This window comes from Camelus dromedarius, chromosome 8 (assembly GCF_036321535.1).
Source record: "Camelus dromedarius isolate mCamDro1 chromosome 8, mCamDro1.pat, whole genome shotgun sequence".
Taxonomy (NCBI): Eukaryota; Metazoa; Chordata; class Mammalia; order Artiodactyla; family Camelidae; genus Camelus; species Camelus dromedarius.
In genome coordinates this window covers 61,972,711-61,991,352 of record NC_087443.1, presented here as the reverse complement: position 1 = coordinate 61,991,352, position 18,642 = coordinate 61,972,711, and the positions used below count along the sequence as shown (strand labels likewise).

General features: G+C 44.5%; 1 protein-coding gene across 1 annotated transcript in view; it reads right to left on the bottom strand.

Annotated features, from left to right (window-relative positions):
- Window positions 1–18,642, bottom strand: part of SORCS3 (sortilin related VPS10 domain containing receptor 3) — a 564,832-nt gene that overhangs the window by 78,242 nt on the left and 467,948 nt on the right. Inside the window, exons 10-13 of the mRNA XM_010987110.3 lie at window positions 13,959–14,105; window positions 12,257–12,359; window positions 7,308–7,384; window positions 4,375–4,466 (exon numbers count right to left, since the gene is read on the bottom strand). Coding sequence (XP_010985412.3) covers window positions 4,375–4,466; window positions 7,308–7,384; window positions 12,257–12,359; window positions 13,959–14,105 — 419 coding nt within the window. The remainder of the gene's footprint in view (window positions 1–4,374; window positions 4,467–7,307; window positions 7,385–12,256; window positions 12,360–13,958; window positions 14,106–18,642) is intronic.

Genomic DNA, 18,642 nt, shown 5'->3' with positions numbered 1-18,642 from the left:
AATGAATATGTAAGAAATAAATGAACAAATGCACAGAATCTGCCTTGAATTGTATATCTGGTCATTTTCCAGAACTTGGAAAGCCTGAACAAAGCCAGCTCCTGAGGTCCTTTTCAGGTGTAGGACACTACAAATCACACACAATTCTGGAGCAGATTTACTCTGCGTAGGTCTGGGCAGCAGAACAGAGACTGGTGAACAGAAATTACAAGTAGATTCACTACTGCTCAGCACAGAAACAATCTTTCTAACAACCAAAGCCAATAGACAAGGTGGGGGCTCACCTGCAAGTTGGTCAGCCCTGCGCTGTCCTGATGAAGTGGGGTAACCCTCTCAGGTGTCAGAGATGCCTGCTGTACTACGTGTGAAACCAGACCCTTGTCCTCCGAGACCCTCCTGCACTCCATGCGTCTATGGTGTTATGCTGTTGAGATGAGTTCTACTAAAAGGAACAGAATCTGCCAAGAACAATCAGAGGCCTCCCCAGAACTCTCTAGCACAGAAGTACAGTCACAATGGTCACCGAGGATCAGTGTTCCTCCCCTTGGTGAGGTGCATTGCTCCATTTTATGTCACCTCAAAGACACAAGGTGTTGGCACTGTAGCCCCACGGAAGCCCTTTCAGAAGAGCACATGCACTTTCTCTTCTCAAAGACTCACATCGGTTGGAACTGTTATTTCATGTGAACGTTTCCCTGAGCAAATGGCCAGCATTCACAACCATTTATAGAAAAACAAAGGAACAAAAAAGGCCAGGTGATGTTTTGCTTTCAGTTTCCAAGAACATCCCTTTGAAAGGAGACACTGATGGCTTGTCAGGGCTAGACAGACAGTAGGACCCCATCTACCTGCTGATTACGAGCTCCGTCTACTGTGAGTTTTCATCAGAGCGCTGCATTCCGTGGGGCGGCATTGTTCCTTCACTCTAACGCTTCTAAAGTACAAAGCTAAAACTGGTGACACCGGACGGAGGGCTCACCTGAAATAGCATTTAGGTTCTAATCTCTATGCATCTAAACATACACGGTCACAAACAGATGGTTTCATCTGTATGCTGTTTTGTCCTCATGCATAGCTAGCTACCTATCATCTCAATTTATAGGAAACAGCATGCCTTGTTAGCCTCGCTAAAGTTCCCCCAGCTTTTCAATTATGATTCCCATTTTCTCTGAAAGGCGATGTAGCTATTATTTAAATTGGAGAGCCATTATACCCTTGTGTGAGAGTGGGTGGGCCGGTGTCTTTTTTCCTGTGCAAATATACATACATCTGTATACGCTGCCAAATAATGTTAGTGAGACCAACTACAGAAAAGAACAATGAACAGGTTACTTAACCTTTCTTCCACTTCAAATGAGCCATTTGTTTACCCTGAAGGTAGGAACTCAGACAGAAGCTACTGGTGACAAAAACACTGCATTTGAGTTTCCCAAGCTTTGCAACTCAGAAGCCAGCCAGAGACAGAATCAGTCAAGGAGTTTGTAAGGAAACATTGATGATAATGATACGGTCGAGCCCTTATGAAACACTCACTTAGCCTCGAAAGAGAAGTACCAAGGTGAGTTCCCCAGTGAGTCATTTGTCTTTGTTTTCTAACACAGGTCCTCCATAGCTGGCATTTAACCACTGCAAGGACTGTTTCCAGAGAAGGGCATTCATAGATGGACAAGTAAGCAGAAGTCGTGGGACGTATCTAAGTTCAAGGGGACATTGGCAGTATTTATTATAAACGACAGTGTCACTATCCTGTAAATGGAGAAAATTTTATTTCAAAGCTAAGTTTGAAAAGTCATCTTTAATACTTTATAAATTGAAGTAGGTGAACAAATGGAGGTAGAATTATCATTACTACCATAAGAGGAAATTTGATAGGAACGAAGCTATTTTTTCGGAGCTATAACATTTTTTTTTTAACCAACAAAAGATATTTCATGGAATAAGGGAAAACTCAAAACTTTGTATTCATGACTTTGAGAGGCAGGATTTGATTCTACATACTTACATATCCCTGAGTGACTTATGAGATCATTTAACCAACTTGGATGGTTTCCCTCCAGAAACCTCTAGGCAAGTGTTCCTTTTGGAAGTGATCAGGTTTCCGGAGAGACACCATTGCAGAAAAGACTGAATGATCAGACATAAGGATGTTAAGATTCGCCAAAGCCAAAGCCCTCTGTGGTCCCTCTGCTCCGTACACTCTTTCCATGCCAAACATACTCTCCTCTTCCATCACCAAAAGAAATGATGAAAATAACAAACTCTTCTTCTCCTTAAGACAAGGCAACCTTTGTGTAAAAGTCTCTAAAAAACAATCATGAAGTGAGCTCTAAGTCTTCCACCAAAATGAAGGAGGGGGAGCAGGACAGTGACCATCAGATACAAATGGGGATGCCACTCCGTCTCCTAGGACCTAAGGGGAAGAAATCTGCCAGCTAGGTCTGTCTGCAGGACATTTTTCAATCATCTCATCGAGGTTTAGATCAAGGTTTAGATAGAGTGCTTAGAACCTAATGATAACAGCCAAGAAATGTTACTTTCCTGACATTGCTTTGATATCTGGTACTATGTGGACTGTCTAAACTCCTTATCTTGACAATGATCCCCCCCCACCCCATCCAGAGGGCAGCAACCATGTGATAAGCCTCTGTGTACTCATTAAAATATCTGGAAAACTCGCAGGTAAAACTGAAGAGCATCCATGAGAGAGACTCAACTTGGCAGGTACTAGCTGTGTAACTTTGAGCAAGTATTTAATACGCCTGCATTTTAGTGCTATGATAGAAAGAGTACCCACATGCATAGTGTGGCTGCAAGAATTAACTTAGATAATTCATGTAAAGGGTCTAGAACAGTGCCTGGAATTTAATAACCCCTCAGTGAATGCTGACTATCATTACTATCAAGTAATTCCACTCTTCTGATTCTAGACGCAAATGATAGTGAAAGGATGATAAACAATTACATCGGGAACTTTTTCAAGCTCATGCTTGAGTTGGCAGAGCATTTTTTTTTTTTTTAACAAATGGTGTTAACTTTATAAATGACCAAACTAAGAGAAACTTTCTTAAGTCCTTGCCAAGGTGGCAGAAGCTTGGATTGTGTACCTGGGGATCCAAAGCTGATTTTTTTCCCCTCATTACAATCTGATGCTTCCAAGTAGAACTCTTATTCTAAAAGGGTCAGTCTCCCAAAGTCAAGGTCCTGGGAGTTATGCCAGTGCCCATCTTCCAGCCCATGGCAAATCCCAACAACTGTATTATAAATAATATACCCTTACTGCCAAATATTTACTCAAATATTCATTCTGCTGAATCTGAAGCCTGAAATTCTTTCCCATCAGGAAATAAACATATATGATACTTATCCATCCCCTGCCAAAACCAAAGCATCATCATCATCATCATCATCACCGTCCTCATTACCATCATACTTTCTCACTGAACTCTTTGTCCTCCCTGGAGGGTCTTGCGTGTACACACTCACCGTCATCCCATAATCTGCTTTCTTGCGAAGAGTTACCGACGCTGTCTTGGCTCCACTGCTAATCATTCATTCCTGTGTTGCAATCTACCTTTCAACCCCACTTCTCTTTTGAATTTACCCTGACAAACAATCAACAGTGACCTCCTATACTGCTGAATTCTAGATTGTTTTCACTCTGTAACTGATGATCTAAATATAGAACTTGGTGCTATTGATCACCCTTTCCTTCAGCACCCATGGAAACATTTCTCCTGTGTTTTTCATCTTTTTTGGCTATTTCTCCTTAGTTTGTTCCATAACTTCTTCCCCTGCTCTGCATGTTCGTATCCAACAGTGTTCCACAGGAGTCCCTGTTTCCTCCTCTTTGCACCCACTTTCCTGAGGTGCACAGCCTACTGACACGGTTTTAACTACCACCTAATGGCTAGTAACTCCAAGTCTGAAGTGTCCTCCTAGACCTCTCTCTTAACCTTTGGCTGAATAATTATGACAACTAATCATCATCTCTGCTTGAATATTCGTAGATATCTCAAATTCAACTGATCTAGAGCTGAACTTAGCATTTGCTACATGCACCTAACCTCCTCCTTGCAGCAATATCCAGCTCCTATATTTTGGATTCTTAATTTTGGCTGCTTGAACTTACAGGTCCTTCCTGCTCATTTCTGCCTTATCCGAACACCCATGCCTACGATCCCACTGTATTCATCAAACTTCCCATCTAAATTACCTGACCTTCTAACGCTACCTAAGAGTTAGATGACACCGTGTACATTAAATGGGTGGATGGATGAAGAGATGGGGAAATGGGTACAAAACCATGCAGAATAACTTGTCCCAGCCCTTTCCACTAAAAAGTTGCTCATTAATAGGGTAGGGAGCTGTCCTTACCACAAATGCCTGACTGGCAGAGGTGTGTGTTTCATGGCCACGAGGGCGCCACCCCAGTCTAGGAACCAGACATTGTACTCTTCATCAAAGATCTGGAACAACAACAATAACAACAATCACAGTAATGCCTTACATTCACATCGTGCTCGACGGTTTACAAAGTCTTTCACATACATCATTTCATCCAGGTTCTGAGCCTTCCAACAACCAAATCTGGGAGTTTGGCAAGTACTGTCCTCCTCATGTAATAGATGAGGAAATGGGCTTGCAGAGAACAAATAAGCCTCCCTAGGCTTCCCAAGTGGCATTTTCGGGGCTCTTTCCCCTAGTCCTGTGAGCTAGTGTACTACAAGAGGTCGAGGCATGCTTAACTAGATAACCCAAAGGAAAAGAGGACTTCAAAAAAGCTTCCCCATCCTTTTATCTGAGTAAGTTACTTCTCAGCTTTCTCCTTTTCATCTCTTCAAATGAGATATTTGCTAATTTATAAATGGTCTGTGTCTTACAGTGTGTTTATAAATTACCTAGGAAATTAAAGGACAATTCCTTTTAGACATGTAGACATTATGGTCTACGTAACGACTGAGTTCTCAGACTTAGCCACCACCTCCTAGATTCCCAGGCAAGTTGGATGAAGATTTAAGTTTGGTACTTGGGGATCCTTACACTAAATGCTCACTGGGACCCAGTGCTTCTTGGGACCTAGAGTTACTCATTCCTTGATTCATCCACTTGTCCATTATCCATTCATCCATCCACTCACTCACTCATTCAGTCACCCATCCATCCCATCTACATTGGTACCTACTAAGCACCTACCATGATGCAAGTCTTGGAGCCTTAGCTCAGACCTAACCCTCCATAGGGCAAAGCTGCTATCATTGATGACATTTAAATCTGCAACCTAAGACAGGAAAAATATCTCCCCATCAGAGAGCCAGTTCTCTCCTCTGGATATAGATCTTCTAGAGGAAAGTGGAATTGGAGAATTCCTCTAGCCCTTAACCACTAATGGTGACTCTCACAGCCTAGATGGTCAGATTGGGATGGTAGGTTAAGTGAGACATACCAGAAGGGGTAAGAAGGTGTAAGCAGATTTCAAAGGGAGGGGATAGAAGGAATGAGATCTCCTCTACATAAACCACAGAGAAACGTAAGTGGACTCTGAGGCTGAACCCTCTCAAATAGTTTTCTTTCCCATATTTTCCTTTTAAGGAAATATAAATGTCCACACTAATGATGAGCCTTACTGCACAAAAGACTTAAGGATTATTCACTTATATGCCAGATATAAACAAAGACTCTGAGCCAGCAATGCTAGCTTTTCTCTCCAGAGTTCAAAGGTGGACTCTGATAATCCACATAATAAAAAGGCTGGGTTTAAGTCCAAGGGCGAGAAAATTCTTGGCACTGAGGAGGGGAGAGATGTTATTGTCGTCACACTTTCCTCTTGATACTATCATTCTGGCCCCTACTAACTCTTGCCCTGCCCAGCACTAGAAGCTGGAATCCTTAGTTATTGGGGAAAAGAAGAAGGAAAACCAAAGTAGTGACGACACAAGGAAGGAATGTCGCTGTAGCCACCTGGTCAGGTGAACTATTTCTTGTATTGGAGGGACAATGATTTGTCTGTTGGGAGTTTCTGTACCAGAAGAGTTTACATTCCAGTTTCGACCTGATTTGGCACTTAATATGTTGAAGGCATGTTCTTATTTTTGTGTCTGTTCCTCATCTACCTGATTATGGCCTGGTGAGCAGAAATCTTAACTTATTCTTTGTTGTATGCCTAATCATAGTTAACATAGTGGTTGTGCCTGGTAGGTCCTTGGTAACTTTTTTTTATTTTTGATAGTGGTAGTAGTGACAGTGGTGACAATGGGGGTGGCGATGATGATGTTGGTGACGGCCATGATAATCTTCCCTAAGGGACCCAAACCTTTGTCTTCTTCAGATAGAAACCTTCTCGTCTTGAAGACTTAGTAAAATGCCAGCTCTTCTTGTGAGGTCTTTCTCAGTCTCCCCAAGTAGAATTAATTCCTCCCTTTTCTCTGCAAGCTCACAATGCCACTAAAATCATGCAATCAGTCTAAACTATAGTTAGTTATTTATGGACCTGTTTTCTCTGCTTAATTTTGAGCTCCCTGAGGACTCCAGAGTATTCAGCCACCTCCTCAGGTTTATATTTGACACCGAGTTGACGCTGCATAAAGCTGTTGTTGTCCAATATAGAAGCCATGTGAGACAACTTAAATTTAAATTGATTAAAATAAATAAAATTAAAAATTCAGTTCCTCTATCACAGGAGCCACATTTCAAGTGTTTCATAGCCACATGGGACAGCAAAGATACAGAATAATTTCATCATTGCCAAAAGTTCTATTGGCTAGAGCTGCAAAAATAAAAAGTTTGTAAAATCGAATTAATTTTTCATATGGCCATGTATTTATTAAGCTGTCTCTTACTTAATTAAAGCTGGTCCTACACAATACTTCACCCACCACAGACTTCCACAAGACTTTCTGGTCTTAGTATTCTACCCTCTTCCTCTTGTAGATAAAGAAACAGATCCAGAAAGGTCAAGAGACCTACTTGCCAAGATCCCATGGCATGCTGATGACAAACACTGTTTTATTGGTGGTGTCCCCCCGCCACACCAGCGTGGTACACAGCCCCTGATGACTGCCCCATACATATTGCTGAATGACAGAATGAACAAATTGGGAAAATTCCAGTTCTTCTTATTCCCTGCCCAGCTCATCCCATTTTACCCCATGGCCCATCTAATCTGCCAGCTACATGGACCAAATAGAACAGCTGCTTCAATTTTTTTTGCACCCAAGAAGTCATAATGAGCCTGAGAATCTAGAGGGAAGAGAGATGTTGGCAGAACTTGCCCTAAATGCCTCTTCCCTGTCCCCAAATCCCACATTTACCTGTCTCCATGTGTTGCCCCCATCAGAAGAGATGAACACACTGATATCAGTATAGGAGAGCTCTGGACCAATGTTGCCTGAAACAGAGCAGATCATTGGAAATTGTCAGGCAGTTTATAGATGACATGTGCTTGGGGTTGGAGGAGGAAAGATTTTCTAAGTTGTGTTTAGAGCGGATGTGTACAATCTCTCTCTTGGTGTCGTATCAAAAACCCAGCTGGAAGATAATCCAATATGGGAAAAATGAATACATAAGTAATATGACAGGGATGTGTCTTTAAGTGGTGAGACTCAAAGACCAAATATTGATTAGCTTGACTCTCTGGAACTCTTCATTCTGTGTACCAGTAATCTCTTCAACATTGATCTTGACGTTGGCAGAGAGTGGAAGAGCAGACATGTATGGAGAAACTGGCCTAGGAACACCTTCCTCTTCATGTATAATAGTAGCCTAGGAAAAACTGAGTGTGTGTGGGTGTGGGTGTGTTTCCAACTTAAACTTCTCAACATGTTTCTTGAGTGCCAGGAAATTAAGTGATCCAGCAGTATAAACTATGAAACCAAAATTACAGAGTTCCCAGAAGAAGAGGACAGTACTCAGCAGACCCTGGCCATCCAATATGGCAGGAGAAGTCACCTGGTTTATGCCTAGACTGACCACACTTACTGCTCTACCTTTTCACACCCTCTGTTTTTCTCCTCCCTTCTTTTTCTTCCTCCTGCACTTCATCACCTTGTGGGTTATGTTTATTTTTTAAAGAAAAAAACTGCTTAAGACTTTCCATTCTATCTACATTGCCCAAGTTTCCCCGCACAACCTCAGAGCCCAGAATGGTACCCCCAAACTTAGAAGTTAGTTGCTCAACAAATAATTGTGGAATAAATGAATGAGTAAACAAAATGATTGAACCATGTTCTGATATTGATGTGCATTCGGGGAGGTCTTGAGAACTAGGAAGGTACCTTAAACATGTAATAATTTATCATTGAGGTTGATATTTTTCCTTTAAAAATAGCAGGGAAGGGAATGTTAGCTCCCACACATCTGTAGCCTATGTAAGAGCACAATAAAAATGCAATAATGAAAATGTTAATTGAGCTCCTGACATTTAATGCTTCAACATGAGGAATTAAAGCCAGGCTACAGCTTGTCAAGCTCCCATCAGCATCAGGGAACATACAGCTAGCCAACTTGTTTTGACACCCAGGCTTCCAAAAATAAGCCTGGGGCTCGGGGCTCAGGCAATAGGTACAAGCGGAGTAAGGAGAGGCATGGCGAGCCGCTGTGAGCAGCCATGCCTGGATTTGGAATTCGGTTCTTCAGATCCAGGTTTTGGAAGACACAGATGAAGAAAGAAAAGCGGGGCGGGGCAGAGAGTGTCAACTCAAGTCATGTAACGATGGCTGCCTGGAGCACTGTGCTAGGAGGATTCTGAAACTACTGTGCTAAGAAGGATTCTGAAGCCATATTTGGTTTCAACAGAATGGAGTTTGGTGATCGATGAGTCATGTCTACCACGGATGGTAGAGGAAGGAGACAGGAGTACAGTCCCCTAGAGCTAGAATCTGCCATCCCTGTGACAGCCTCCTAGGATCTGCCTCATCACCTCTTACCCTCTTTAGGAGCTAGTTCTGCCTACATCTTAAGCCTCTCTTTCAAAGCTCGACCAGACTGATTTTGGAGGCATGGTGGTAGTGAGAATCCAAGGTTCACAGTGAAGGCTGTTTTGGACACAGCTACTGTGAGTTGAAAGTCTCCCTGAAAGAATTGCTGCTGATCACAGGGACCAGAAAGTCAGTTCCCAGATGAAAGGACAGAACAGATGTGTCCAGGATGATCTGATCTCTGAACATGTTCAGTCCCTAAGTGGATCTGTGGGAAACCTCTAATAGGAAGAGTCTGGGTTATTGTGTCAGAGAAGGAAGGTTTGAATAACGCACCTCGCTGGCTAACGTGGAACTGGAGGGGGGCTTCCCAAGGTATCCCTGGCCAGGTTGGAGGAAGAGGTAGCTGTTCCCCACCGAAGTGGTGTGAAAGGAGGGAGAAGGGAGGAGAGGGATGGAGAACAGGGAGCTCCTCTCAGAACAGCTTAGCTGGTAAATCACAGAGCGTTGGGGCAGCTTTAAACAATATGCTTTTAGCCCCATTTCCTCCTACAGCTACCTTCCTTCTCTGCTCCTTAGTTAGAAAGAAGAAGAAGGAGAAGAGAGAGAGAATTTTAACATCCTCTGGGTCTAGAGACGCCTTTCTCACCAGCACTGATGCCCACTCAGGGAGGTTAAGGGTGAAGTGTAGAAGGAAGCAGACAGTGCACAAGCCAGTGTAGGGAGGAAAGGCACCTCCGTGAAGGGGACAACACCAGGGGATGGACATTTCAGAGTTTGTAGGAAGCGTCGTGGCGGGGAGCCTGGGGTAGGTGCAGAGCTGGCCTGTGAAGGGGCTCGGGACGAGGTCTGGCTAAATGGCTACTGGACAGATTAGACTCAGAGCCTGAGGTAGTGTGAGCATGGACATGACACCTGTTCCCTCCTGCCCTCTGTCTCATCATCTGTAGGTAGAGGAGAAGAGTAATTGCCTTTTCTACACCCTCCAGCCACTGTGCCATCAAGGCAAAGAAAGTGCTTTGCACAACTTAAGGCCCTGGGAGGATGTGAGGTCTCTCGACAACCAGCTTGAGACCACAGTGGTAGGGGTATTTTGAACCCTAGCGGTTTTGCTTGCTAAAGGCAGCTCCCAAACTCTCCAGACTGGAATTCCATCTGCTTTCTGAGATGGTCTCAACAAGAGATATAGACGAATCCCTGGCTAGCCTTTCATCCACGCAGCTTCCCTGAGACCTCATCTCAATGAGAGATGGGAGGAGGTGGTGAGGAGTGTGAGTGGGAGGACAGAGGCCAGGGTCACTGATGCCTGAAGGCAGGTGAAACACATGGATATGGAAGGGGGTCCTCTAGAGACAGGCTCCATATAAGCCATTGATGGCATCCTTGGCTAGCTTCATCATTATCCTCCGTCTAGCAAACCATCTCCCAGGGAGAGCTGGCAAGCAGGGTTAGGAGGTGCTAAACCAGGAAGCATGTGCCGGGATCTAGTCCCGGATTTCCATCAGGATCTTGTCACCTGTGTTCTGTCCCTCACAATGCAATGCTCCATGCAGGTTCCAAGAGTTACAAAGGGGAGAGTAAGAGGAATTAGCACATTCTCATACGTACTGACAAATGTTTCAAAAACAAATCTTTAAGGTCTACATGTTTGCTAGTTTGCAAAGACTTAACAGAGCCATTTAGAGGCACGTGATGGTCACAGATAATAACAACGCCACTAATCCCAGCTGACTACGCTCAGAGCAAACGAAGCTCATAGGTTAAAGAACTAAGCCGAATCCATAAGGCCAGGAAGTGTCAGAGCCCAGCCTGGAATGCGGGACCACGGGGTTCCCGGGTGTGTCCCTTCATTCAGCGTAGGCCCAGCGTGTGCATATTATTTATGGATTCTGTTGGAGGAGAGGTGCCACCCACATTCTTCTGGTGCAAGAAGCACTGTTCTAAATTTCTGTAATATTAATGATGATTACAGGTAACACACACTGAGCATTCACTACGTCCTAGGCCCCTTTCTGAGCACTTTAAATCCAGTGCTTCATTTACTACTCCAATTCCAACATGTCAGTACCATCAGTCCTACTTTGTCAATTAAATCACTGATGTTCAGAGTGGTTAAGCCACTCAGAACAACGCCTGGCTACATCGTCAGCATTTAACTCATGTTAACTTTTATTATCGATGCCTGTTTTCCAGTGTTCCCTACACTCCAGTCGGGGGGAGTCCCGCAGGTCTTGGGGGCGGGGAGGCAGAGAGTGGAGCAGCCCCAGAGCTCGGGGGTCCAACCCACATGGATTATGGAGTGTGGGGATCACTCCCCAAGACAGGAGAACAGCAACAGAGCCTGCCCTCATCTCCCGCAGTCCTGGGCTCCCTGACGTCAGTGGGGTTAAATATGGCAATTCTGACGGGGTCAAGAAGGGCTGCCTGAAAGGTTCGGAAGCTATGCTAGCTGTCAATCTGATTAGAGTGGATGGTGCCTGGTGACACTGAAAAGTCCTCGCAGCTGGAGTCCTGGAGAAGGAAGCCGTACCTAGGAGGGCAGTCACTCCAGGGGACAGGGCTTCAGGCTGATGAGAGAAAGCAGGCTATACCCTCTCAGAAAGTCTCTGTAATTTTACCTGTTTCCATTAGGAAAAAGCTGCCTCATATCAGAGCTCCAGCTTCTAAGAGGAGAGCCCAGCCTTGCTTCACGACACCACTGTGTTCCTGAAAAGGTGTATGTAAATCGAATGCATGCTGATCAGAGGACTTTCCCCTGGAGACTCCTATTTTCATCTCAGAGTTATTTTATCTTCATTTCTCATTGATGATTGGTGGACAGTAGTTCCAACAAGGCAAACTGGAGCTTTTCTGCCCTTAACCCCAGGCTCCCAGCCAAGTGGTTCATCATGTGTAAACAAACCTTTACATGCTCCAGAGACCTCCTGATTAAAAACAGCTCTGGGGTAAAACGCTTTGTAAAGGATCCTCTGTGTAAAGAGAAAACTACCCCAACTTTGACTTGGTGAGCTACGAAGTTCATGTACTGTGTTTTCTTCAAGTGAGAATTCCCCTGTAGAAACCACCTTTCTGATCACTCAGTGCACTTGGAGAGGGACTCTGGCCTCTCGCGAAGCACAGCGGACGGCCCTGTGACTTTGTGGGGTGATGCAATTACCAGCAGTTACAAGCATCTGGAGCTCTTTTCCTGGGTTATTAGATTGGCCTTGGAGCTCCACAGACCCCACCTGTTTTCTGGGAAAAGTGTCTATAGCTTTTATCCGATGCTCAAATGATTCCAAAGAGGTCAGGATGTACTCCCGAAGCCCTCGGTGAGGAAGAAGCCCGGGGAACGTCCTCCTTACCTGTAGCGACCACAAGCCCGGGAGCCGTCTCCTTGCTGGAGATTCTTCCTGAAGAATATGGATTTTCGGAGATTTGCAAGTGCAGGTGTAGGGAGCAGAAGGGCTAAAGTGGAGAAGAAAGTAACTTCATTCCAGGAAACTCCTGACGCGCACCCTCACTCCACTAGAGATGGGGCTCCCTGGTGCTCAGCTTCCAGGAACAGCACAGATTGGATGTGAGCCGCTCACTTAGTTTTGGAGAGGAGTCATCTCTCCCTGAACAGCCGAAGTGCTCACATCAGAAGCTGCCCTGAGGACCGTTCCCAGGCCCGCTCCTGTCCCCGCTCCCATGACGATCGCAGGTGTCCCCTCTCCTCCCCTCAACCCCACCCATCAGAGTCCAGTTCGTGCTCAGCCTTATGAAGCCTCCTTGACCACTCCTGCTCCCGGGATGACCCTGACCTTCTCCCAGGCCTGACCTTGACCATCGCACCCTGCGTCTTGGAGCTCTGAAGAGCCACTGGGAGCAGTAAAAAGGGGATGCTAAGTGAGACAGTCCCCAGACCCTTTACGCTCTTCTTCAACCAGATAGTCTCAGTTTCTGTGCTATGTGTTTGGTTCCTGTTTAGAATCTTACTTTGAATTGTACCTAAAATGTCTGGAGCCATTATCTAAAACTCATAGAAGTTTGCATTCTTTATTTACCTATTATCCCTATTTGAGTTTCTTTAAAAGGATTAGGGACTTACAGGGTTGCAGCCTATATAATAAATAAAAATAAGAAAATTGTAAAATTGGGGAAAGGAGAAAATTAGGTTAATAAAATAAGATGAAACCATCAGTTAGGTTTGGGGAAAAAAAAACAAAGTTCTTGCTGTGACCAGTTCCTGGAGGTAGGCAAGCGTCTGTCTCCTACCTGCCTTGTACCAAAGTCAAAATCTGGGAGCTGGACTGTAAACTACAAAAGGAGACAGGCCCTGTTTGTCTTATTTACCACTATACCCTCCGTTTTTAAAATAACATCTAGAATATGATAAGTGATTAATAAACCTTTTCAGTAAGTGGCAAAAGGCAACTTTTTTTGTGTGAAGGAGAAACATAACCATTTCTGAGACCTTAGAAAAGTTTCTCGCATGGATCCCTTTAAGAAGGCACTGAGGGTTGTGAATTTCACTGTCAATCATCAGCCTCAAGTTGCAGCCCCCGAGGACAGAGATAGTGGCTTACACATCATGTCCTCCATGGTGTCTACCCCAATATTTCCCATAACTGGAATCCCGGGAATGCTGAGAGATTAACTACTGTCCCATGTGGACTCACCAGTCTGACACTTCTTGGGCTTTCAAGGTAACTTTAGCTCACCTTGACCACTATCAAGCCCTTATCAAACTGTACCACACCAGCATCAGCTAATAGGTATTCACCACTACGGAGCTCTGTCTGGGACCTTGGGCACAGGCTCTTTCTCTTCTGTTTCTTTATCTTACTAGGAGTTGGAGCATATAGGGTACTCTCCGTAAAAGCTTGTGGAGTTCACCTGAACTTCCCGTCCAAGTGGTCTGGCAGTCTGAGTCCACAGAATGATGCCCTGGGAATTATAGGAAATCCCTGTCCAGCACCAGCCAGGTTCCTAAGACCTCCCTGATGGATAAAAGCCCCTGATGGAGCATCCCCAGGTAACCAGCTTGCCCCGTGTGGTCTCCCATGAGACTGGGGGACTGACCAGCAGGCAGTGTATAGGGTTTCCTCTCAGGTCCACGTCTGGAGCTTGCAGTAGGCGCCAATCCCTTCCCTTGTTGTAAGTGATGTATGTCTTCACCTGGTCATCCACCTTCTTGTTTGCCAGGAATATCCCTTTGATACCTGCTACCTAGGAAAAAGGGCGAGAGATGGAGAACCATGTTGGGCCAAAATGCCTATAGTTTTGGAGAAGCCCCAGAATTTTTCACAGCGGGTTGGGGATACAATAGAGGAGAAGAGGAGGGATATATGTCATGTACCACGTGGTCTCTGAGAGAAGTTTCAGTTCATCTCTGCTCCCTCCACCCCCTCTACCCAGATGTCCCACCCCCTCTTCCTCGACTGCTTTTCCCCATGCTATAGGTCTCTGCACTTTGTTCAGAAGACCTTATCCTTAATTATCAACATTCCCTCTAGGGTGCCAGTGGTTGATAATGACTGAAGGAGTTCCTCCTTCTAAAGAACCTGGACTTTTGCTCAGAAGGGGCTGGTAGACAGCTCTTCAAGGCATCCAGGTATACTCCTTAATGGTGGAAGTTCAGGCGTCCTGATTGGTAGAGGTAGACATTTCCGGGCGAGGACCCAGCCTGGTGGCTCGGCCCCTATATCTCTGGCTGTGCCAGTAGCTCACCGTGTGACTTTGGATAGTTCCCATACCATCTTTGGGTCTCAGTCAATGGTCATTTTGAAAGAAGAGGAATAAGCCCTTCCCTTTCTTTATTTCCTCAGTCAGCTGGCAAAGGACAGGACAAAAGATGCAGACCGCTTTTGACAGAGTTCCCGATGTACTGGGATTTGCCTACTCTTGGTATTCTGAAGGGAGAGGAGCATCACCACAAAGTAAGAAGCCAGGGAGTCAGGAGATTTAAAATGCAGGAGTGTGCTGGAGTATGCACAGATTTGACTCAAACAGTTATTTCTTCAATGTCTACGCCTGGGCAATAAGAAGAGAGATTTGGGATGCCAACACTCTATGTGAAAGAAAGATTCCCTTAACTTCTTGTTCAAGCTCCAGCATGTTCCAAAGAAAAGGTAATTCATATTGCTTAAATATAGAGAAACAAGAAGTTTAATGGCAGGTTTTCTGGGTAATACCCAGATATCTTGAAACTTTAACTGTATGTATCCCCATTCTTTGAGGATCATGTGTAGCTGAGATCTAACTGCAGTTCTGAGGGAATGCCAGTGGGAACAAAGGGAAAGAATTTCACAGAAGTGAGGTCTTTTGTTTTTTTGTTTTTTTTTTTTTAATGACATAGTTTAGCTGATGAAATAAGAATTTTTTTTTGAAGTAACCTGGCTGACCTTGAAAGAGAAAAGAGAATGCCAACCCACAGAAAACAAACAAACAGCAGCAGCAACAACAACAAATGGACAAAGAGTGTCAGGAGGAGAACCCCATTATCTGGGAAGGACACCATCAGGGGCATTTGACAAAAGGCCAGTCACGGAGTTGATTAGATTTCTAACTTGAACAGAGGGTGGGTAAGGACAGACGCCAAGGCGGGGGCTGTGCCAGAGCTCTGCCCTTCCCCGGAGTGCCCCCCCCGCCCTAGCTTCCCCGGAGCGCACCCCCTGCCCTCGCCGCTGGGAGGCAGGGCCACTTCAGGAAGGTCTCTCGTGCTCGACCAGCGGCTACGGGGCCCTCAGGTCACCTTGGTCTTTCCAGCCGACTGCAAAGATGTTTCTCTGAAACCTGATGACCACCTATTCCTCCCAGAGAATGGAATCTGTACCCCTTAGAGCCTTCTGCCTCACGGGGGGCTTCTGGTATTCTCTTCAGACACAGAGCTGGTGTTTTTATGATGGACCGCCAGACAACGCTTCCATAGAACTCCCCCCACTGAGCCAACTGGCTCTCCTCCAACATGTAGCCAGGACCTGGCTATCCCCTTTCTAGCAAACACTCAGGTCAGACTCAGACTCCTGAGTCTGCTCCTGTGGGACTTCTGTCACCCACCCCCTGCCTCCTAGCTCAATGCATTCCAGCGGAATTACTAGCCACTCAGCTGCCCTTTGTGCTTTTCTGGATGAGCATGTTTGGCAAATATATCAGTATTACACTGCCACATTCCCAACGTTCCCACCAAGAACTCCACCACTCAGATGGGCATTTCCTGTGTGCCTCATCAAGTCTGAGAGCAAAATCAGGGGGATGGGAACAGAAGGGCTGTAGGAAGGAGAGATGCTGAGGGTGACCATCTGCACCTCTGAAGATATTTCTCTTATAATTACATATACTGCCAAAGCAATCTGCCTCCTGTCTGACAAAAACAAACAAAAAAGAACAGTTTCCATTTGTGTTTGGATTGTTCGAAGCCCTTAACATCATTGCTGAATTGTTTCTTGGCTCCACCTCTTGTATAAATGGACTGTAAGTTTGGAGGGCACTTTGCTTCCTATATCCTAGGCCAATAGCTTTCAGACTTTTTGATTGCAACCCAAGTATGAAATCCATTTATGTTGTCGAAGCCTAGTAGACTCACGCCCACATATGCGTGCCTGTGTACACAGGTAGCTACATGCACGTCTCCGACACAAGATTTCCATGAGACACTACTTATCCCCACTACGTGCAATGGAAAGGAGTTGTTGGAGAATGAGAAACACATTTCAACTCTTCTCCATCCAAGGAGGTACTTGGGATCTGATAAACTTAAATGTGTTTCCTCCCACTGTGGTTTGAAATCAGAAGTGTAGCTGCTGTTGACTCCAAGAGTTCAAGGAGAAACGTACCAGCTTGTGGTGGTCCCCACAGAAGAGGGTGGGACAAGACATCAGGCCTGCATGGCCCACTTTCCCTCTGGGAATCAATTTGGGGTACAAAGGGACACTGACAGCAGTCCCTTGGCAAAGCACTGAGTCCAGGTGGCATGGTCATCTGTCGCTCACCTCCCTGGGCCCTCAGGATAAGGAAGACAGGGCTCTGCTGAGAAAAGCAATTACCATGGTCTCCCTTGGGCTGTCCCTAGAGTTGGATCTGTAGTGAGGAATGGACGAAGGTCAGTTTTGAAAAATGTCCCTGTGGAGTCTCTAAGCAGCTGTCCATCTGGCCAAAGAAGGGTAATGTAAGGTCATGATAAAGCAGAGGGTGGAAGGCAGGAAACAGAGACAAGGAACACAAAGAAACATCGATAAGATGCACAAAGAGGCCAGAACACTAAGGATGGCTCAGAGAGTTGTATTTTGTCCATCCAAGTATAGTGAAGTCAACATGATTAGTCATTAGGAAATTTAAACTCAACTAACGAGGAAGCACTAGGCCCCTAAAAGGATGTCTAAACACATGCACACACACAAAACTGATAATACCAAGTGCTGGTGAAGATGTGAAGCAATTAGAACTTGCATACATCTCTGGTGGGGATACAAAATGATACTGCCACTTGAGAAACAGCTTGGTGGCTTTTTATAAACATACATTTACATTCGGCCAAGCAATTCTGCTCCTAGGGATTTACCCATGAGAAAGTTCACATGAATGTTTATAGAAATTTCCTTCATACTCATATAAAACTGGAAACAACTGGAAGGACCTTCAATTGGTGAATAAATAAACAAATGAAGACACACCCAGGCAATGCAGTACTACCCAGCAACAGAAAGAAGAAACATCTATTGTTGGTCAACAACACGGGTGAGTCTCAAATGCATTACTCTAAGTGAAAGATGCTAGACTCAAAAGACTGCCAACTGTATAATTCCATTCCTATGAAATCTAGAAAAGGCAAAAAACTGGAGGGAGAGAGAGAAATCAGATTGATTTGCTAGTGACTCTGGGTGGGAGGAGGGTGACTACAAAAGGGCCAGAGAGGGAATGTTTTGAGACAATATCCTACATGGTCAATGACCTTGATGATGGCGGTGGATGCACATACCCCTGCCAAAGCTCATAGAACCAAAAAGGGTACACCAGAAAGGGCAAATGTCACTAGACATAAATTATACCTCAGTTTTAAAAAATGAATGTGAAAAAATTGTACAGTAGGAAGAGCCTGGACTTTTGGTCAGAAAGACATGGGTTGGTTCCAACACTGACCCACTGTTGACTAGCTGTGTGATCTTAGCCAAGTTACCAAATTCTCTGCATCTCTCAAAGGCACATCAGGGAATGATACCTACACCACAAGGAGATATTGTAATAGATAGATAAGAAAGAGTTTATAAATCGTTAAGGATTATGCAGTCCAATATTATAGCCATAAGTCACATATGGCTACTGAGAACTTGAAATGGGGCCAATAGGACTAAGAAACTGACTTCTCTTTCAAGTGAAGTATAGCTGATTTACAATGTTGTGTTAGTTTATGGTGTACAGCATAGTGATTGTGTTTTATATATACACATTATTTTTCACATTTGTTTTCATTATAGGTTATTACAAGCTATTGAATACAGTTCTCTGTGCTATACAGTATAACCTTCTTTACCAGAAATAGACTTTTAATTTTATTTAATTTTAACCAATGTAAGCTAAAATTTAAAACCTGATACCTAGTCCAGTTATTGTATGTTTAGAATAACCTGGGTAAGTGAATCCACTTTTTCTATTGTAAATTTTATGAAATGTAAATGCTGATCAAGTATTTCTGGTGAAAATTCAGTACACGAATTGAGATGCTTGGGAAGTGTAAAATATACCCAGGAGATTGTAGACTTAGTATGAC